The following is a 22,861-nucleotide window of genomic DNA, read 5'->3' as shown; positions in this document are numbered from 1 at the left end:
CAGCAATGTTTGGCACGTGGCCCGCCAGGGTAAGCCCCCTGGCGGGCCGGGATGGTTTGTTTACCTGCCGCATCCTCAGGTTCGGCTGATCGCAGCTCCCACTGGCCGTGGTTCGCCACTCCTTGCCAATGGGGGCTGCGGGAAGGGGCGTGGGCCGAGGGATGTGCTGGCCACCACTTCCTGCAGCCCCCATTGGCCTGGGACAGCGAACCGTGGCCAGTGGGAGCCACAATCGGCCGAACCTGCAGACGCGGCAAGTAAACAAACCGGCCCGGCCCGCCAGTGGGCTTACCCTGGTGGGCCGCGAGCCAAAAGTTGCCCATCCCTGGCCTAGTCTGACCTCCTGCACAATGCAGGTCACAGAATCTCACCCACCCATTCCTGTAATAAACCCCTAAAATATGTCTGAGCTACTGAAGTCCTCAAATCATAGTTTAAAGACTTCAAGGTGCAGAGAATCCTCCAGCAAGTGACCCATTCCCCACACTGCAGAAGGTGGCGAAAAACCACCAGGGCCTCTGCCAATCTGCCCTGGAGGAAAATTCCTTCCCGACCCCAAATATGGTGATCAGCTAAAACCTGAGCATGTAGGCAAGACTCACCAGCCAGACACCCAGGAAAGAATTCTCTGTAGTAACTCAGATCCCACCCCATCTAACATCCCATCATAGGCCATTGGGCATATTTACCGCTAATAGTCAAAAGATCAATTAATTGCCCAAATTAGGCTATCCTATCATACCATCCCCTCCATAAACGTATCAAGCTTAGTCTTGAAGCCAAATATGTCCTTTGCTCCCACTGCTCCTCTTGGAAGGCTGTTTCAGAACTTCACTCCTCTGATAGTTTATACTTCTTTATAGAACAGTTAGCCCCACAAACCAACTACCTTGAAAAATAAAATATTTAAATAAGTTAAATTAAGTCTATACTCTAAACAAGATAAGGTATTAAAAATGCTGTCCAACGCCATGTATAGGTCACAGAAGTCACCATGATGTTTGATGATGTGGGAAATAATAAGCTTGAGGTGATTTCCACTTATAATTGCTTCAGTGTTTTCACTGAATTCATCTACAAACCTTCCTTACGTTTACACACTCTACTTCTGCTATAAAATATATAGTGAAGATTTTCCGAGAAGCACAAAGGAAGCTCTGATTACTTGGAAAAAAACTAATGGACTCCACCTATAGGTTATATTCAGATTAATTTGGATGTGATACAACAAATTCTGTAAGATGTAGCGGAAGTGTGAAGATAAATGAAATAGTAGTTTGAAATTATGTGGTCTAGACCACGCAAAAATGGACTATAAGAGTTTAAATGACTATACAGAGAATCAGACAAAATTAGCATTACAAAAGTTACACAGAAAAAATCTAAGAGAGAAGTTATTAAGGGAGACAGTCATATAGGGACTAGAACAGGAGACTGGGAATCAGAAGACCAGGATTTTTATTCCATGCCTGCTATTGACTCATTATATGACCATTAGCAAGAAACTTAATTTCTGTATCTCAGCTGTACAGTCTTTAAAATAGGAATAATCCACCCTGGTAAAGTGCATTGAAAGAGTAAAATTACTATTTGCTTGATAAGTTGACAAATCAGGTGCGTACATTTGCCACAAAATAATAAACGTGTTTTTCTTTCTTTATTTAAATGCAGTAATACATTTATGGTTTTAAAACGATGTGCAAAGTTTTCAGGGGATACATAGACTTGTAGGCACTTTATATAACTGTTCTATAGAGATCTGATTGGTCCTTCAAGTGAGATTTGCAAGCAAGGCTGACAAAGAAAAAACGGCTAAAATAAAAGAGAGCAGGATGCTTGAGCAGCTATATATTTTCCCTGTGTCAGAGCTGGCCTTGCCTATTCTGATCTAGCAAGATACTGAGCACATTACAGAAGGGGCTGAGAAGTTACAGGACAGACCCTCTGAATGGACAGCTGACTTGGAGAGTCAAAGGAGGACACAGGTACAACACTGGAATTCTAACTGTGGCATATTAAAGAAAAAATCCAATAAAAAAAAAAAAAAAAAAACTAGAAACAAATTAGAGTCAAAAGAGTAAAGGACTGAACACAGCAGCAAAAAATATGTATTAGTAAAAGACAAATATACAGCTGATTTCTAGGGGCAGGAGAACAGAACAGGCTCATTATAGGACAAGAGCAGCAAAGTTGTTCAGAGGAGTCAGTAGTGGGAATTGTCACAAACCACAATGGTTTTAGGCTGGAAAAAATCTAATACTCAGTTCTATATTGGGACACGGGTGCCAGCCACTAGTGTAGATACACTGCAATTGTATAAACCATAATTTGCATGCATTTAGTGCAGTTTTCCTCAGTTTGAAACTGGGCTGATACAAGTCACTTTTTACATGGGTGAATGCAATGTTGTCTACATTAAGCGGTTTCCACCAGTGTGCAATCACATCAGTCAGCTACCCCAGTACAAACAACCACGTGTAAACATGGGTTAAAAAATCAAACTAAGCTGAAAACATGCCCAGGACAAGCTAAAAATAAGCTAGGTAACTGAAGGAGGAGGGCAGAGAAGTCATGACGTTACCCCCACTTGTAGGAATAACACAGCAAGTCTTTTCTGAACAGTAAGTGCTGCGTCTGGACAAAACTCTTCCAAAACATGGTCTGCAAAAGTACCATAAGTAAACAGACCAATCTATTTTGTTGCTCTGACTGTAAAACGTAAGCTATTTTAGTTAAACTGTATTGAATAGTACTGCTCCCAAGACCAAAGGTTGGTAAAAGGCTTGCTCTGCACCAGCAATATTTATTGGAAGAGAATGGAAGGTTCCACTCACTGACTGCTTGGGAGGAGGGGGATAAAAATTACACCATGTATGTATGGTGAGGTGAAGCTGACTCTGCCTAAGGAAATTATATTGGGTTGGTAGAGAAGGAAATGGAGGGCTTTCACTGTGTTCCTGGAGGAGAGAGGAGAGAAATGGAGTGTGTTTCCAGTATTGTAAACTCTCACAATTTTATCACAAGTCTCATGATATCTGTTGGCATTTTTTCTAAAGCCCTAGCAGCTATTGAAATCAAGACATTACATGAGAATCCCAACTTTAATTAAAAACTAAATTTCTAGCCCTCAAGGTGGCAGAGAAAAACATGAAACAATTAAGCAAGTGCATCCTAAAGGCTAAGAAACCAAGAGGCAAATAAAAAGAAACCAAAACTTATTTATTTTTTTAAATTTCATTATTATAAGCGAATCTCATGATTATTTTAAACATTTGGTGGGACTGGAAATGCTGGAGGTTACTGTGTTTTAAGGGGAAAATGGAGCAAGGGTTAGCACTGCATCCAGAGAGAGGGGAGATGAGTTGGGTTATGCTGGTTCCTGGGATACAGTTATACAGTGTGCCCTGTGGGGAAGGAGAATGGAAGATGGGGATGGGTTACCCCATGCCACGGCCACAATGGCAGCATGTGTGTGCCAGAAGACAGCAAGGGTACACTGTTGCCTAGCCATGGGGGTAGGATGTGTGCCAGCAGAGAAGGCGTTACACACTGTGCTCGGGAAATGGGGGCAGCCTGTGAGTGTGGGGTGTGACTGTGGGTGCAGGGTGTGTGTGACACGCTGTGCCCTGGCTATGAGGGCAGCCTGTGGGTGCGGGGGAAAAGACATGCTGTGCCCCGGGCCATGGGAGCAGCCTGTGGGAGTAGAGTGATACGCTGTGCCCCGGGCCATGGGGGCAGCCTGTGGGTGTGGGGTGTGACATGCTGTGCCCTGGGCCATAAGGGCAGCCTGTGGGTGCGTGTGTGACATGCTGTGCCCTGGCCATAAGGGCAGCCTGTGGGTGCGTGTGTGACATGCTGTGCCCTGGCCATAAGGGCAGCCTGTGGGTGCGTGTGTGACATGCTGTGCCCTGGCCATAGGGACAGCCTGTGGGTGCGTGTGTGACATGCTGTGCCCTGGCCATAGGGACAGCCTGTGGGTGCGTGTGTGACATGCTGTGCCCTGGCCATAGGGACAGCCTGTGGGTGCGTGTGTGACATGCTGTGCCCTGGCCATAGGGACAGCCTGTGGGTGCGGGGTGTGACATGCTGTGCCCTGGCCATAGGGACAGCCTGTGGGTGTGTGTGTGACACACTGTGCACTAGCCACAAGGATAGCCTGTGGGTGTAGGGTGTGTGTGTGTGTGACACGCTGCGCCCGGGCCAGGGGGGCGGCCCGTGGGTGCGGGGGCAAGTGACACGCTGCGCCCAGGCCGGGGGGGCGGCCTGAGGGTGCGGGGGGGGGTGACACGCTGTGCTCGGGTGGAGACGCGGGAGTGACACGGGCCGGCTGCGTAGACGCGGGAGAGGAAGGGAGAGAAGCAGCGACTCCCCGGCCGGCCGGGAGCTCCGCAGGAGCGGGGAGGGGGGCGCCTTACCCGCGACGTGGGAGGGAAACGCACGGCCACACCAGCCCACTGGCCGCACCGGCACCCTGCCCGGACCGCCATAGCCGCAACGCTGCCGCACCCCCGGCCTCCGCCGAACTACTAGAGTGAGGCCCTCCTCCTGGGACCGTGGGCGCACGCGGAAGGGGCGGGGTTTGAGCTCAGCCCTGGCTCCGCCCCCTCTGGTCTCCTGTCGCCTGCGCGGGGCGGAAAGGAGGGAGAGCCGCGTGCTCGCTCCAGGGCGGTGGGGAGGAGCTGCCCCTCGCTGGGGCTGCGCGCGCCTGAACCTGAACCTCCCCCCCAGCGGCTTAGCGGAGACGGGGTCAGGCTTGGGCCCGTGCGAGGGCAGCAGGGATCGCAGGCACTGGGGCGCGCGCCCTTTTTCACCCGTTACCGATAATTATTACTTATTGGTGAAATGTTACCCATTTAAGCGCCAGCGGTGCCCAGGTAGCTAGCAGCAGCCTGACGTAGACTGGATCAGCCTCGTGTCCGCCTGTCTGTCCACTCCCAACCATGTCTACCCACAGACACAAGTTCTCTAATACAGGCACAGGCTGAGGCTCAGGCCTTGGCTACACTTGCGAGTTGCAGCGCTGTAACTCACTCCCCGTCCACACTGGCAAGGCATTTGCAGCGCTGCATGTACTCCACTTCTCCGAGAGAAATAGCGAGTATTGCACTGCCGCTGCGGTGCCAGTGTGGCCACCCAATGCGCTGTGAATGGCCTCCAGAATTATTTGGCAGTATCCCACAATGCCTGTTCTAGCCACTCTGGTCATCAGTTCAAACTCTACTGCCCTGGCCTCGGGTAATCAACCATGTGACCCACCTTTTACATTCCCCGGGAATTTTAAAAATCCCCTTCCTGTTTGCTCTGCCCGGCGTGGAGTGCTATCAGCGAATCTTTCTAGGTGACCATGCTTCCACGTGCCAAGCGAGCCCCAGCATGGAGCAATGGTGAATTGCTGGACCTCATCAGTGTTTGGGGGGAGGAAGCTGTACAGTTCCAGCTGCGCTCCAGCCGTAGAAATTACAATATCTTCGGGAAGGTATCAAAGGACATGATGGAAAGGGGCCATGACCGGGACGCCCTGCAGTGCAGGATTAAAGTGAAGGAGCTGCGGCATGCCTACCGCAAAGCCCGCGACGCAAACGGCTGCTGGGGTGCTCCCCCCGCGACCTGCCGATTCTACAAAGAGCTGGATGCGATACTTGGGGTTAACCCCACCTCCACTCCGAGCACCACCATGGACACTTCAGAGCCGGTGGGGGGGAAGGGAGGAGGAGGAGAAGGAGGAGGAAAACGGGAGTGATGGTGGTGGGCCGGATGGAGACACCCCGGAATCCCTGGACCCATGCAGCCAGGAGCTCTTCTTGAGCCAGGAGGAAGGTAGCCAGTCGCAGCGGCCGGTGCTTGGTGGAGGACAAACAGAAGAGCAGGTTCCCGGTAAGCGGGGTTTTTTTTTGGGAAGGAATTTTTTTGGTGCGGGCTCTTTGGGAGAGGAGGGTTAGGCATGCATGCCTAGATGCGGAATAGTGGATTGATGTGGTTTATCACATCACGGATCGGCCTTGGTAATCTCCTTGAATGTCTCATCCAGAACGTGTGCAATGCGCTTGCGCAGGTTTATCGGGAGAGCCACTGTGGTCCTTGTCCCAGCCAGGCTAACGTGTCTGCGCCACTGTGCCGCGAGGGGCGGGGGGACCATTGCTGCACACAGGCAAGCTGCATGTGGGCCAGAGTGGAAGCTGCATTGCAGTAGAAGACCCTCCCTTGCTTCCCAGGTCACCCTCAGCAGCGAGATATCGTTCAGGACGAACTCCTGTGGAAAATGTTGGGACAGCGTTCAGTGTAGGTGCCCCCTGAAGCTGTTGGCTCTCCCCAAGGCACAGAAACCCAGAGGATAGTGCAGCCCTGAAACAATCAGTCCCCCTTAGTCACCATTTTGAGGCTCCCGTGGGATGTGTGCGCTCTGTTTCGGACAGGAAAATTATGCTATTGTGTAGACCCTGTGTGTTTTCTACTCCTTAAGTGTGGGGAAAATCATTACTCTAGTATAAACAATGCTGCCTCTGTTAAATGATGCATTTTGCCTATACAGCTGCATCAACCTTGATACCTCAGCCGTCCCTCTTATCGCCTGCTCAGAGACTGCAAAGACTCAGGAAGAGACCGCGAAAAAGCAAAGAAGACATGCTGCAAGAAGTGATGCGGCAATCTATTAAAGAGAATGAGAAAGCACAGAACTGGAGGGAGAGAAGCAGCAGGATCCGCCAGGAAAATGCAGCGCACCGGCGGCAAAGCACCGAGCACCGGCAGCAAAGCACGGATCGGCTTATAAGCATCCTGGAGCGCCAAGCAGACGCTATCCAGGAGGTCGTAGCCATGCAGAAAGAAGAGCAGTACCGCAAACGCAAACGCCACCCCCTCTACAGCCCTTGTCCCAAAACTCTTTCCGTTGTGCCCCACTGTCACCTCCAACCCACTTTCCCCAACTTCCATGTTCTTCATGCCGCCGGCTGCCTCCAACACCAGTATCTTCACCACCCAGCCCTGAAAACCACGACCCTTACCCTCTGCACTCAACCCCCATCACCATGCAGTATAGCTATCCTGAAGTGCAGCACTCACTGCACAGCACACCAGACAGGACATACACGAATCTGTGATTGTACCGTTCCCCACTCCACCCCCTTGTTTCTTTTCAATAAATAATTTTTTTTCTTTTCAATATATGGATTTTTTGGCTTTGAAAACATTCTTTATCATTGCATAAAGTAAAAGACTCCTTAGCACAGGAAATAAACAGGCACTGCAAGTCTGCTTAGCAAACACTGATTCCTAAAGATTGGAACTACTGCACTTCACTCCCGTGCAGGGCACCAGATATCACTGCTGGTTTTCAGCCTCAAATTGCTCCCTCAAGGCATCCCTAATCCTTGCAGCCCTGCACTGGGCCCCTGTAATAGCCCTGCTCTCTGGCTGTGCAAATTCAGCCTCCAGGTGTTGAACCTCAGAGGTCCATTCCTGAGTTAAGCTTTCACCCCTCCCTTCACAAATATTATGGAGGGCACAGCACCTGGATATAACCGCGGGGATGCTGTTTTCGGCCAAGTCCAGCTTCCCATACAGAGATCGCCAGCGGGCCTTTAAATGGCCAAAGGCACACTCCACAGTCATTCGGCACCGGCTCAGCCTGTAGTTGAACTGTTCCTTGCTGCTGTCAAGGCTCCCTGTGTAGGGTTTCATGAGCCACGGCATTAACGGGTAAGCGGGATCTCCAAGGATCACAATGGGCATTTCAACTTCCCCTACCGTGATCTTCCGCTCTGGGAAAAAAGTCCTGGCCTGCATCTTCCTGAACAGCCAAGTGTTCCGAAAGATGCGTGCATCATGCACCTTTCCGAGCCAGCCTGTGTTAATGTCAATGAAACGCCCACGGTGATCCACAAGCGCCTGGAGAACCATAGAGAAATACCCCTTCCGATTAACGTACTCGGATCCTAGGTGGGGTGGTGCCAGAATAGGAATGTGCATCCCATTTATCGCCCTTCCACAGTTAGGGAACCCCATTTGTGCAAAGCCAGCCACTATTTCCTGCACGTTACCCAGAGTCACGGTTCTTCTGAGTAGGATGCGATTAATGGCCTTGCAAACTTGCATCAACAAGATTCCAACGGTCGACTTTCCCACTCCAAACTGATTTGCGACCGACCGGTAGCTATCTGGAGTTGCCAGCTTCCAGATTGCAATAGCCATCCGCTTCTCTCAATCTCGTGTCCTTGCGCTGCAGGGTGGGGGCGAGCTCCTCACACAGTCCCATGAAAGTGGCTTTTCTCATCCGAAAGTTCTGCAGCCACTGCTCGTCATCCCAGACTTCCATGACGATGTGATCCCACCATTCGGTGCTTGTTTCCCGAGCCCAAAAGCAGCGTTCCATGGTGCTGAGCATGTCCGTGAATGCCACAAGCAATTTCGTGTCATACGCGTTACACGGCTCGATAGCATCGTCGGACTCCTCACTCTCACTGTCACTTTGGATCTTAAGGAATAGTTCAACAGCCAAACGTGACGTGCTGGTGAGGCTCGTCAGCATACGCCTCAGCAGTTCAGGCTCCATTTCCTGCAGACAGATTGCGCTGTACAGAAACCGTTGAAAGATGGCGCCAAAGGTGGATGGAAACAAAGAGATTTCTGGGATGTGAAGCGATGCATCACGGGGCGTTGAGACAGGACCCAGAATGCCCCGCTCCTACGCCCCTTCCCACAACCCACGGCGCCAGAATGGGAAGAGGTGCTCTGTGGGATAGCTGCCCATAATGCACCACTCCCAATAGCGCTGCAATTGCCGCAAATGTGGCCATGACAGTGCGCTGGGCAGCTGTCAGTGTGGACAAACTGCAGCGCTTTCCCTACTCAGCTGCACGAAGTCAGGTTTAACTCACAGCGCTGTATATGTGCAAGTGTAGCCAAGGCCTCAGCCTGCGGTGACCTGTTCTCCTTCCACCACCGCAGCAGGAGATATTTTGGTGGGGCAGCCAAAGTGGCCTCCCATGCCTACTTTCCCTCTGAGTAGCTGATTTCTAGAGCCCAACACGGATACAAAATCTATATCTGTATCTGATCCGCAAACATGGTACATGGCTATAAAGCGGATGTCCGCAGATTTGCAGGGCTCTACTGATTTTATCCAGACAGACTTAGTACAGTCTCTTGCTCCCATCCATTTTAAGGGGCAGAATTTGCTGATAAGAAAGCCAATTGATCGTCCTGCAGGACTGGTGTATAGTGTTGTGGCAGCCTTGTTGGTTCCAGAATATGAGAGAGAGAAGATGTGGGAGGTAATATCTTTTATTGGACCAACTTCGGTTGGTGAGAGAGACAAGCTTTTGAGCTTACACAGAGCTCGTCTATTTCCAGTAAAAAAATATTCTCACCTATCTTGTATCTCTCATATTAAACTTGAGTAGGCAATAAGAAAACATTGGGTCAGTTCTCACAGGAGACTATCAGTGCCTCCCTGAGGGCATGCAAGTTGTCAGGGTCCTCAATCTTGCCAACTTTTTACCTGTATCACATCAGTTATTGAGAAAGATAACTGTGGCAAATAATTTTTTTTAGAATCTGGGATTCTCAAATCTCCTTGACCCTATTCAGTCTGGGTATGTTAAAGAAAGTGCATTTGCTGATCTAATCATAGAAGAAGATAAGGTATCCACACTTGTTCCTTTATATATGTCACCTATATTTGATACATTGACTACGGGCTGGTCTACACTAGAAAATTAGATCAACCCAACTACATAATTCGGGTGTGAAAAATACACTCCCCTGAACAATGTAGTTAAGCCAACCTAAATCCCTGTGTAGACAGCACCAGATTGATGGAAGAATTCTTCCATTGACCTGGTTACTGCACCTCGGAGAGATGGATTACCTATGCTGATGGCAGAATGTCAGCATAGGTAGTGTCTAAACTGAAGTGCTACAGTGCCAGGTCTTGGCTACACTCAGGACTTCCCAGCGCTGCCGTGGCAGTGCTGTGAAGCGCGAGTGTAGTCTCACTGCCAGTGCTGCGAGAGCTGTCTCGCAGCACTGTAAGTACTCCACCTCTCCGAGGGGAATAGCTTGCAGTGCTGCGAGCGAGCGTGCAGTGCTGCAGGCTCTGAGTACACTGGTGCTTTACAGCACTGTACTCGCTGCACTCGGGGGTGGGGGGGAGGGGCGTTTTCACACCCCTGAGCGCAGCAAGTTGCAGCGCTGTACAGCGCCAGTGTAGCCAAGGCCTCACTGTAGGGTTTCAAGAGTAGACAAGCCCTGTATGTTAGAATAAGGGATAATTGAATCATTTTTCAGTGGCTCTACTCCTTCCTTTCAAGTCAAACACTGTAAATGTACTTGCAAGGATCAAGAAGGAGTCCCACCCTATTGTGAAGTATAGGTGAACTAGAATACATTGCAATGGACAGACCCTGATATAATAAGCATTATGGAAACTTGGTGGCATGACAAAAAATAACAGGATACTGTAATACTTGGTTACAAACTATACATGAAATCCAGGCTAGGCCAAAGATGTGATTCTTTAAGTACTGTATAGCAAAAATAGGAAGCCTGTGAAAATGGATCACAACGGCTTAAAGCGAGCCATTGAGGAAGATAGAATATTGCTGAGAAGCTAAATGATTTCTTTGCATCAGTTCACTGAAGAGAATGTTGGAGAGCTTCCTATCCTGAACCTGCTCTTTTCTGGTAAAAGGTGAGTTACTCTCTGAGAATGATGTGAGAAGAGGAGGTGCTGAAATAAATGCATATTTTAAAAAGTAATAAATCATCAGGGCCAGATGAGTTACATCCAAGAGTTCTGAAAGAGTTAAGTGTGAAGAAAATGAGCTGTTAACACAAATATGCATATTCTCATTTAAAACACCCACTGTTCTAGAGGATTGGAGGGTGGCAAATGCGCTAGGGGAATTATAGACCAGTATGTCCTACATCTGTATCTGAAAAATTGATTGAAATAATAATTAAAAATACTTCCCACCTCCCCCCGAAGAGCATGGTATTACAGGGTCTAACCAGTATTATTTCTGCAAAGAAAAATTATGTCTCACTAGTCTATTAGAATTCTTTGACTGAGTCAAAGTGATGGATAGAGAACCAGTCAACATAATTTATTTACACTTACAAAAGGCCTTTGATAAGGTCCCATACAAGAGTCAACTAAAAAAGTAGTAGGAGCGGCAACATTTTAATGGATCAAAAACTGTCTAGGAGACAAAGCATAGAGTAGATGGTTAATTTTCATCATGACGAAGATTAACAGTGGAGTGCCTCAAGGTTCTGTACTCAATCCTGTTTAATATATTTATTAATTTCCTGGCAAGGGAAATGGGTAATGAGGCAGCAAAAGTACTCCACTTTCATGTACTAAAGTTGCTGAGATTTCAGGTAAGAACTATATTTCCATATTTCTCTCTTTATGTTATTTAATCCCCATGTGTAGTGGCTTTAAATGTGGTAAAGTGCTTTTTGGCCATGAAATTTTAATTGTTTATTTAAAGCAAATACTATAAAAAGAGTATAATAAAAGACTTTTTACAAGATAAAAAGCAGTAAGATAAGTAGAAACAATATTACAAAAGAAAAAAAGTGAATTTTATTGCTGGTGAAATATGCTGAATGAACAATTCTGAAGTCTTCCATTTATCAACAGAAAAGATACAACTGACTGACAAGCTGAGTCCATTTTTTCCCTGACCTGAAGGATCTAGAGCAGTGGTTCCCAAACTTGTTCCACTGCTTGTGCAGGGAAAGCTCCTGGCAGGCCAGGCCGGTTTGTGTACCTGCTGCATCTGAAGGTTCGGCCTATCGCGGCTCCCAGTGGCTGCGGTTCGCTGCTCCAGGCCGATGGGAGCTGCTGGAAGCGGCGGCCAGTACATCCCTTGGCCCATGCTGCTTCCAGCAGCTCCCATTGGCCTGTAGCGGCCAGTGGAAGCCGCGATTGGCCGAACCTGTGGATGTGGCAAGTACACTCATAGACTTTAAGGTCAGAAGGGACCATTATGATCATCTAGTCTGACCTCCCGCATGATGCAGGCCACAAAGCCGTCCCAACCCTTTCCCTTGACTCTGCTGTTGAAGTCCCCAAATCCTGTGGTTTAGAGACTTTGAGTAGCAGAGAATCCTCCAGCTAGTGACCCCTGCCCGGCCCGCCTGGGGCTTTCCATGCACAAGCAGCGGAATATGTTTGGGAACCACTGATCTAGAGGTAAGAGGTCACACTCTACGCCTATTCAATCCTGGGCCTCTGCTGAGGTTGCCAAGAAGGTTGCCAAGTCAACGATGCACAGTATAGACTGGTGGTGAGCAAGAGGATGAATGGGGCATGTTCCTTTCTCCAACTTTTTTACTACAGTGCACTCCATTTATCAGAATCACTGATATAAGAATCAACCATGTATAGCAGGGATCGGCAATCTTTGGACGCGGCCTGTCAGGGAAATCCGTTGGCGGGCCGGGCCGGTTTGTTTACCTGGCCAGCACATCCCTCGGCCCACGCCGCTTTCCGCAGCCCCCATTGGCCTGGAATGGTGAACCGCGGCCAGTGGGAGCTGTGATCGGCCAAACCTGTGGACGCTGCAGGTAAACAAACCGTCCTGGCCTGCCAACGGATTTCCCTGATGGGCCTCGTGCCAAAGGTTGCCGATCCCTGATGTATAGTGATCAAAACCACTGGGATAAAATCATTCCTATACTAACCTATATTCCACTGAAAGAATCAAAACCACTGGGATAAAAACATTCCTATACTAACCTATACTCCACTTGTAAGAATTAAATCATCCAGGACAGATATGATTCTTATAAAAGGAGTGCACTGACTGTACCTTGTTGATATTCCCCTGTAATGGTTGTCAGTCTGTCCTACCCCCAATCTCCTTTGTAACTACATGTCTGTTCCTCGTAATGACAATTGGCAGGATGTTCTTCAGTAGGACCTCAGACCTGTCGAAACCACTTCCTCTCCAGATCCTTGATAGTTGAGTCTGTTACTCAGAATGTGCTGCAAGGCTCACCTTTTCCCCCTGTAACATTGCCTGTAAGGTGTTGGGTAGAGCTGGTAGAGATGGGACTCTGAGGATAGTCTCTGTGTGTGCACATGCAGGGTCGGAGTGGGGGGTTATTAATTTCTATTATATTTATGTATATGTTGGGTTGATTTGGTTTGGGGAAACTTATGTGTCTCTCTCTGTGTGTGTATCTATCTATCTAGATATATAGGATTATCAAGACTGCCCAATGCATTGGATGGGAGCTCTGGTATTGTTTGTAAACATTCACATTAAAAAAAAAATTGTTAGGCTAGTATTGTGATAAGGATGCCCGATTGCTAGGAACTAGACAAAAACTCCAACCTCATTTCACATGTGCTATCAGAGACTCAGTCAGACACTAGCTAATGGTTGCAGTTCAAACTAGTGTCACAGAGCAGAGGAGAAAGGATCCATTCCCAGACCTCTGAGTCCCTCTCATAAGTCTTTTAATAGTAATAATCATATTCTAAATTCCAACACTTAATTCAAAGAATCATTTATAGCAAGTCTCTTCATAACCCTGCATAAGGTGGGTGTGCTGGCAGCAGTGCAGCGTTCCCTCCTTCCCCCCATGACCTGACCTTGGGCTGGCAACAGTTCAGTTGCTGATTGTGAGATTACCTTATGTGTTAGTGTACCTCCAACCATGCCCGGACTCTGGGCTGGCAACAGTGGAGTGTCCCCTGCCCCCACCCGTACTCCGGCTAGCAGCGGTGCAACCTCTTCCCTCCCCTCCTGCGTCCGTCCTGTCGCCGCGCCTGCGCGCAGTCAGCAGGCGGAAGTAGCTGTTATTCCCCTCCCAGGACACGCTCGCGGATTGCGGAGCGGGCGGCGCCGGCTGAGGAGGTCGGAGGTGTCTACCCCCCTCCCCCCCCGGGATGTGGAAGCTGGTGTCAGCGGCAGGGCCCGCGCCTGCCCCAGGTACGGGCTGGCAGCAGTGCCGTGTTCCCTACCCCCCAGCCCCTTGGCCTCTGGGCTCCTGCCGGCTCCCACCTGGCCCCGCTGCCCGGCGGAATCCGCCCCGGGTACTGGGACCGAGGCCGGCGGGCACGTTGCGTTGCGGGTGGGGCAATGGGGCGGCGCCGACTCAGGGGTCCTGGGCGCAGTACCGGGAACCTTCCCTCACCCCCCCCCGTCACAGTTGCTGGAACTAGGGGCGCTACTGCTGCACCCCTTGGCTTGAAGTGGGTTCTATCAGATAGAGGCTTTTCCATGTCGTTCAGTGGCTTTCAGCACCCCCACTATACACATTGTTTCAACCCCCACAGTGTGTGAGTGCAGCAGGTGAGGGGCCCGCGGGGCTTCCAGCCCCTGCTGGCGGGGGAGGGGTGCACTGCAGTGTCTGTGTCCCCTTTAAATAAGGATTTTAAATTGAGTCTAATCTGCATGGTCTCCTAACCGTACCAGTGCCTGATTTAGTCACCTGAATGATAGCATGTGGCCATGAGTTCCACAGGCTAAATATGCCTCCTTTAAAACATATATTTTACTTGTTTTAATGTGATTGCCTTTTCAGTTTTGTTCAATTCCCCCTTTATTATGTGAGGGTGTGTATAGGAGTGAATGTAGAAACATACCTTTTACTTCCATTTGCTTTCTCTTTGCCATTTATTTTATGTTCCTGTGTCACGACCCCTCTTATGTCTCATCTTTAAATATGCAGTGTAGTTATTACCTCATCCACCTTGTCTCTATCATCCCTATATAGTTACTCTTGAGGTTTTTAAATATGAAATTATTTCTGTGCCTTTGATCATTTTCATCACTTCTTTGAAGCCTTCTTTTTTTTTTAGATGATGTGACCAGAACTGATCACAATATTCTAAATGGGGTTGTGCTATTGATTTATGTAATATTCCAGTTATTATTTTTTGTCATTCTTTATGCAGGTTAGCAGTTCGTTTGTATTTTTGACTGCTACTGTGTGTTTGGGAAAGGTTTTCCTTGAGTTGTCTACAATGCGTCTTTTTGTTTGAGTGTGTAAAGTTAATTTAGAACCCTGTATTTTGTATGAGGAGTTCAAATTTATTCCTTCCAATATGCATTACTTTTGTATGTGTCAACAATGAACTTTCTCTGCTATCCAGCTTTGTCAGGGCCCTCCAGACTTTCTTAACCATCTATATACTTGCATATCCAAAATAACTTTTTATTTACTTTGACCATCCTAAATTTTGCCACCTTGCACTTCATCCACCTTTGCACTTCATTAATAAATATATTAAATAACATCAGCAACATATAGCTAGTGTATGCCAGCTGCCAGAATTATTTTTTTTAACCACTGTGTCATTTGAGTCTGCTCTGAGCAGGAACTTTACCTGGGCTACAATGACAGTGCAAGAATTTGATTAAAACTTTTGTAGAACACAGTCTTGTGGCCTCAGTTATACTGCTTAGTTAGCTGATAGTTTAACTGAGGGCAGCAATTGTATTTACGAGAAAAAGTTTTACTTCATCTTGTACAGTGAGATAGGCTGGGTAAATTTCTTCAGTTGAATTAAAATGTGAAAAGGTTTTGGGGAGAAACAATACTTTAAATTTTTAAATAAATTTTTGAGGAAAATAGTCCATCCTCTTTCCTCACTATGATCTGAATTTTATTGCTTGAAAAAGATATCAAATAGATGGAGGCATGTAGGCTCCAGAAACGTCAAGTTGTAGAATACATGCAGCATGGGTAGCTGCAGTGCCTGTGTGTGGTGGAACTATCTTTCTTGCATGCCTCATCCCTGACCTGGCTAGGGTATTTTTCAGGGGGATCATTTATTCTTCATGCCTGTTCATTCTTTGATTTCTTGACTAAGGACTGGTTTGTACTAGAAAGTTTTGCTGGCATAGTTATGTCAGTTAGTGTAGAAAAAGAATCATACCCTTAACTTACCTAGCCATGCTAGTAAAAAGCGCTATTGTAGATTTTATTCAGGGAACTGGTATAAGCCATACTGGCAAAAGAACTCCTCTATAGTTGTTTGTTATACCAACAAGTGTAGACAAGGACTAAAATTGCCAATGAGGGAGACAATTAGAATCTGCTTTGGTGATGGTACGTGTGTTGTGAAAACTTGCCACTAGGAATGAGACTGAAAACAAATTAATTTAATTTAGGTTCCCCAGAAAATTAAGTTCTTGGTAATTCACTGGTGTAATTAAAACTAGGCATTCTAACTTTGATTATGGAAGAATATAATAATATTAGGAAATTTAAAATTGCAGAGGAAAGAAAGACTTGTCTTTAATTTGGACAAATTCTGACTCAAATCCTATAGGATTGATCCTTGAAACTATATGGCCTTGAGGTCAGGTATGTTCTTTAACCCTATCAATTGAGTCCTGAGGAGCTCAGATCTTACATTTTATTGGGTTTTGGATGTGAGATGCTCTACAATCTTCCAGAAACCAATAAAATACATGTATAAGGTACTGTATTTCCCAAATTGGCAGTCTTAAAAGTATCTAGGGAATAAATACAGGGGTGGAAGTCAAATTGCTGGGGGTCTCACTTTCTCAGTTGCACCTGTTGCATACATGCAAGTGTTGGGCTGATCGGGTGCAGTTTTGGCACTGGCAAGTCACTTCTCTTCTTATTAGCTGTATAATTTGGGCTTCATCTTTTCTATCAGTCTCCAGTTGGAAGGTGACTGACATGATGGAGGTCCTCATTCTTGAAGGAAGAATCTCCATTTTCTTGGCCGCTATCACATACAGAAGGGAGTTTTTTCTACTCTCTCTCTCTTTTTTTTTTTTTTTTGGGTCCTCCTCCCCTATAAACAATGTCAGTGCCTACAAGTGCTGCTGCTTTTAGTTTCCCAAACCACCCCAGAGTAAGTGTGTTTGGGTTAATTTTAATACTAGCAACAGGGTTCTAAGTAGTGCAGTGAAACTGAGTAGAATCTTTTTAGTAATTCTACTGCTCCTTAGGGAAGTGATGAGCAGCAGCAGAGGCACTGTTACTGTCATATTTGAAAGTTACCTGCACAGGTAACACCCTAAGGGCTATAAAGTGACTCTTTCCTTAAACGAAAGCTTGTGTTCTGTAGAAATTGGTGCTTTACCCCCTTTACTCATCCATCTTGATCAGGAAAAGTTTCTTTCTGCTGGCAAATAGGTGAACATGTTTTTCAAGTTCACTCAAAATGTATGCGATTGTGCCATCATGTTGTCTAGATGACAAATGCCAAGAGTGGAATAGAACAGTCAGTCAAAGTGGAGTGGATATTTATCAACTATGGTTTGATTTCTCTTGTAGATCATCCAGCATTCAATTAAAAAGTGGTAGGATTTTTTCATCTGAATCTCTTTCGCTAGTTGTCTTTCTGAATAGTATTCTGGAATAGCAGTATGATACATTTTTTTCCTCCACATAAAACCTAATGGTTCCCAAAAGCGGTACTGTATATTTCCTGTAAGTAGTAATGCAAGTTGTTTTTGTTAGCACTGTGATGCACTTTATTCTCTGGAAGATTGCCTCAGAACTATGAACTACTTTTTCTGTCACAACAGTGAGTCCAGCTCAAGTGTACAGGAGCCAGTGAGAGAAAAAATGTAGCTGTAAAATAAAATTGCACTTCCAATCCTGCCCAATACATCTAGATTACAGGACTGAGTTGGTTATATCTTGGCAAAAGCTTTTAGATGGCTCACAAGTACTTATGTTTTTCTGCTGTTAAATATTTGTTAATTTTGTTGTTCTCAGCAGAGCCATATCGACTTTTGGTTGGTACTGAGTATGTTGTTGGACGCAAGAACTGTGCAATTTTAATTCAGGATGATCAGTCGATCAGTCGAAGTCATGCAGTTCTGACTGTCACCCACCCTGAAACTAACCTTGTAAGTATCCACTTTACTACATTATGGCTATATGACCTAAAACTGACCGGGTTTAGGGATACTCCCCCACCTTTAATATATGTGCTTCAATCTGAAATCAATTCCAGTTTATTCCAACAAACCTACCTTTTCGGGTGGCACTAGACTCATGCTATCTTTTTCTTGAATATTTCTATGGGCTTGTCTACACAGGGAAATTGACCAACAAAATTATAGCGCTGTAATAATATTGGTATAATTCCCCCTGTGGATACTCTTATGCCCACACGGGGAATTATACTGGTGTAATTATACCAGTAAATTTCCCCTTATAGACAGGCCCCATAAGGTTCGGTATTGAATTGTGACTCACTTCGCTTTTTGTGTTCCAAACTTGTGTCTTTGGGTATGTCACCTGTTGCTGGCCCATGGGGCTTGTTTCATTGCTGTGTAGACTTCCAGGCTTGGGCTGGAGCCCGAGCTCTGGGACCCTGCAAGGTGGGAACTCAAGCCTGGAAGTGTACACAGCAAAGAAACAGCCCCGCAGCCTGAGCCCCAAGAGCCTCAGTCAGCTGGCACGGGCCAGCCATAGGGTTTTCTTTGCTATGTAGACATACCCTTTAAGGCCACACAGGTTTAACTCCCACTGACTTCTTGAGGTAGGTGAGTCTCACTTATGTAACTGAGCAAAATTTGATGCGGTTTGTCCCACACAGAGACACTTTTCTTGTTATTTCCTGTGATTAATATAACCCTTATGTAAGTTACATACTAACATTACAATTGGGGGAGGAAGGATTGTAAAGAGGAAACATCAATTAAGGTATTTGAATGTGAATATTCAATTACCTCTATGGTTTGTTTGTTTGGGTGATTATCACATATGTAAAAAGTCACCTTAGAATGGAGTTCTGTAATTTGACGTACAGTAGTGGACCCTAGCTGTAGCACAGAGGCTCATTAAAGTCAACGGGGCTCTGTATGTGTGCAGGGTCCACCTGCATGCATTAAGTTGCAGAAGTAGAGCTTTAATTCTGACCCACAACAAATACTTATGAATATCTACAAACTCTAAAGGTAATAGAATAGCTATATACATTTCTCCATCGCTTCTAGACTGATCACAGAGAAGGCAAAAAAATTAGCAATGTTTCACAAAGATTTACTAAAAAGGAAATCTGTAGTGGTAGGAAATGCACCCCAACATCACTCTGAGCATTAATAGCACATCCTGATATTGATACATGGGTACAGATGCATTGGTATCGTGAGTACCATATAACAGAAGGTAGAGGTAGTGAATTATAGCAAAACAAAGTTGAATGCAAAAAATACTACTTCTCTTAAGTAGTTATGGGGAATTTTTTTCTCAATTGTTTCTCATGGAAAGCAGGTGATAAACTTTGAACTGCATAACTAACATATTTGTCCCAATATACTGTATATTTTTAGGACCGTAATAAGAGTATCTCATAATATGTGCTTTCATTTTATACATTTGCTGCTTCTTGTTCTGTAACAATATACGATATTTTTTTGAGTACCTAATAAGACTTGACAAATTTATATTCATTTTCAGAGTCAAGCTCTCTCAGTCCCTGAATTGATAATACAAGACACCTCTAAGTATGGTACCTTTGTTAATGGAGAAAAAGTTTTGAATGGTACTTCCAGAACTCTGAAGTCTGGTGATAGAGTCAATTTTGGAGTCTTTGAAAGCAAGTTCAGGTGAGAACTAGTTGGATTGATTCTGAAATGCTGAAATAAAATTGCAGCTGCCAGTTTTAATTTTTAAAAATAGTACCACAGGGTGTACTTAAGGAGGTAAAAGAATAAAGAAAATAGTGATAAATTTCTATAAAGAAGGAAAATAAAGTGATATATATGTTCAGGCCACATTCTTGTAGAAGGTTCTTCCTGTGAATTGACATTGAAACCTTTTGTGGTAAAAGATTAGCCCATAAGTGACTCTGCATCATAAACATTAAGTGTCCTAAAATTAGCCCAAACAAAGAATAAAAACCCTATTTAATAAAACTGTTCCTAAAACATCCATGAACATTTACAAGAGGAATAAAGTTTGAGGGGTGAGATGAAGTTTGGCAGAGTCTCCTTCCACTGTTAGTGATGTAGAGAGAAAGGAACTGACTCTTACACAGCCTTGGATTTAAGCGGTAAGGCAAGGCAGTGCTTTTCCTCATAAATATACAGTGGTACTCAAGGAAGAAATAAAGTAACTGATAATGATAACTTTTTTTTTTAATGACTGTTAAATCAGTGTTAAAGGAAGTTGGAAGCTGGCTTCGTCTCTTAAATTGGACTCCTACCGGACTTAGTGCTACCAGCGTCATTAGTTTGTAGCAAAACAGCACTCTTCAGTTCTTATAACAATAAGCTATTTTACTATATCGTATTTAGCAAATATATTTGAAACATGTTTCAGAAACTAATGTCCTAGAACCATATACAATCATGACTTTAGCACCAAAAAGTTGAACAATTTTAAGCCAAAGAACAATGTACAATACAGTCTTGGAAGATAGAATCGTAGGACTAGAAGAGACCTCGAGAGGTCAACTAGTCCAGTCCCCTGCACTCAAGGCAGAACTATGTAATAATTAGGCCATCCCTGACAGGTGTTTGTCTAACCTGCTATTAAAAATCTCCAATGATGGAAATTCCACAACCTCACAAGGCAATTTATTCCAGTACTTAACCACCTGACAAGAAGTTTTTCCTAATGTCCAACCTAAACCTCCCTTGCTGCAATTTAAGCCCATTACTTGTTCTGTCCTCAGAGGTTAAGGAGAATAATTTTTAAGAAAATAACTTATTACTGCAGAGTAAGCATAAGTTAGTAGCAATAATCAACACCTCTGTATTCAAAATATAAAACTTTCAAGAGGTGTCTTAGCACAGAGGTTCCCAAACACTTTTTGCTGTGACCCTCAAGGGAGTCACATAACATCCTTGCCAACTCCCATTCGTCTGAGGCAGCAGGTGACTCAGGAAAGGTGATTCATGCACAAGGTGGCAGTAGGACTCGTCTGGCTCCATCTTTGGAGGAATCCAGGGCAGCATGGTGTTAGAGTCCCCGGGCGATGTTCTGGAACTGCTCCCCACAGAGCCAGTCAGGACTTTGGGGAACTTCCTCTTCCTCAGAGCAGACTGTCTTCAGGGCAAGAAGCTCACACGGCTTCACCTCCAGGGTCTGACCTTGGAGCATTCAGCATATGCCCCTCCGTGCGCTTCCCACAGCGAGTCCACCCAGGTGGGGTCCTGGGGAAGCCAAAGGGTCCTGCACATACCCCCAACTTCGCAGTCAGACGTGACTCTCAGCCAGCCAGTAAAACAGAGGTCTATTAGATGACAGGAACACGGTCTAAAACAGAGCTTGTAGGTACAGAGAATGGGATCCCTCAGCAGAGTCCATTCTGGGACCCAGTGAGCCAGACAACCCCGTCTGCCAGATATGCTAAACATTCGTATGCCCCTTCATGCTTTGGCCACCATTCCAGAGGACATGCTTCCATGCTGATGATGCTCGTTTAATTAAAACTTTTTTTAATTTTTTTTTTTTTTTTGGGGACTGAACTCCTTGGGGGAGAATTATGTCTCCTGCTCTGTTTTACCCGCATTCTGCCATATATTTCATGTTACAGCAGTCTTGGATGATGACCATCACATGTTGTTTGTTTTAAGAACACTTTCTTTGCAGATTTGACAAAATGCAAAGAAGGTACCAATGTGAGCTTTCTAAAGATAGCTACAGCACTGGACCCAAGGTTTAAGAATCTGAAGTGCCTTTCAAAATCTGAGAGGGACGATGTGTGGAGTATGCTTTTAGAAGTCTTAAAAGAACAACACTCCGTTACGGAAACCAAAAAAGAAAATCAACCATCTGCAGGTGGAATCTGACTCAGATGATGAAAATGACCATGCGTGAGTCCGCACTGCTTTGGATAGTTATCGAGCAGAACCTGTTATCAGCATGGACGCATGTCCTCTGGTATGGTGGTGGAAGCATGAAGGGACATAGGAATCTTTAGCACATCTGTCACGTAAATATCTTGTAATGCTGGCTACAACAGTGCAATGCGAATGCCTGTTCTCGCTTTCAGATGACATTGTAAACAAGAGGCGGTCAGCATTATCTCCTGCAAATGTAAACAAATTTGCTTGTTTGAGCGATTGGCTGAACAAGAAGGACTGAGTGGACTTGTAGACTCTAAAGTTTTACGTTTTATTTTTGAATGCAGTTTTTTTTTGTACATAATTCTACATTTGTAAGTTCAACTTTCATGATAGAGATTGCACTACAGTACTTGTAGTGGGGGAATTGAAAAATACTGTTGTTTTTTTACAGTGCAAATATTTGTAATAAAAAATATATATATAAAGTGTACAATTTGTATTCTGTGTTGAAGTTGAAATCGATATTTGAAAATGTAGAAAACATCCAAAAAGATTTAAATAAATGGTATTCTATTATTGTTTAACAGCATGATTAATTACTTTTTTTAATCACACAATTAATTACAATTAATTTTTTTAATCGCTTGACAGCCCTAATTTAGACAATTCTCTTCTGTAACTTGTTCCTTGCAGAGTAGAATATGAACCTTTGATTGTCTGCTCCTCGTGTTTAGAAGTTTCTGGAAAAACTGCTTTAAATCAAGCTATTCTGCAGCTTGGAGGCCTTGTTGTGAATGATTGGTCAGAAGAATGTACTCATCTTGTCATGATATCAGTGAAAGTTACTGTTAAGGTAGGTTGAGTTTCTGTATATTAATATATTTTGTGACTTCAACATGAAAATGTATGGGGTGAAATCCTAGTGCCCTATTGAAGTCAGTGGCAAAATTCTCATTGACTTCAGTGAGGCCATGTTTTCACCTAGGAAAATTGTTTTCAAGTAAAGAGTCCTTAAAAACAAAATCAATATGAACATTTAACTAAAATCAGAAGAGTCTGAACTGTTTATAGCAGTTAAAATATTTTACAATTGTCATCCACTTTTGTGCATG

The 22,861-nt window shown here is 45.2% G+C and overlaps 2 protein-coding genes across 3 annotated transcripts in view; one reads left to right on the top strand and one right to left on the bottom strand.

Moving 5' to 3' along the window:
• Positions 1 to 4,574, bottom strand: part of DECR1 (2,4-dienoyl-CoA reductase 1) — a 38,098-nt gene extending 33,524 nt beyond the window's left edge. Inside the window, exon 1 of the mRNA XM_034763240.1 lies at positions 4,416 to 4,574. Coding sequence (XP_034619131.1) covers positions 4,416 to 4,487 — 72 coding nt within the window. The 5' untranslated portion in view covers positions 4,488 to 4,574. The remainder of the gene's footprint in view (positions 1 to 4,415) is intronic.
• Positions 4,575 to 13,786: 9,212 nt separating this feature from the next.
• NBN (nibrin) overlaps positions 13,787 to 22,861 on the top strand; it is a 62,106-nt gene continuing 53,031 nt past the window's right edge. The window contains exons 1-4 of one of the 2 annotated variants that reach the window (XM_034763238.1): positions 13,787 to 13,946; positions 17,725 to 17,855; positions 19,414 to 19,562; positions 22,443 to 22,602. In XM_034763238.1, the coding sequence (XP_034619129.1) occupies positions 13,904 to 13,946; positions 17,725 to 17,855; positions 19,414 to 19,562; positions 22,443 to 22,602 (483 nt within the window). In that variant the 5' untranslated portion in view covers positions 13,787 to 13,903. Of the gene's footprint in view, positions 13,947 to 17,721; positions 17,856 to 19,413; positions 19,563 to 22,442; positions 22,603 to 22,861 lie in introns of both variants that reach the window. The other variant, XM_034763237.1, reaches the window with a different exon arrangement.

Source organism: Trachemys scripta, chromosome 2, assembly GCF_013100865.1.
Source record: "Trachemys scripta elegans isolate TJP31775 chromosome 2, CAS_Tse_1.0, whole genome shotgun sequence".
Taxonomy (NCBI): domain Eukaryota; kingdom Metazoa; phylum Chordata; order Testudines; family Emydidae; genus Trachemys; species Trachemys scripta.
The sequence above is the reverse complement of the archived record's forward strand: the minus strand, read 5'-3'. Positions and strand labels throughout refer to the sequence as shown.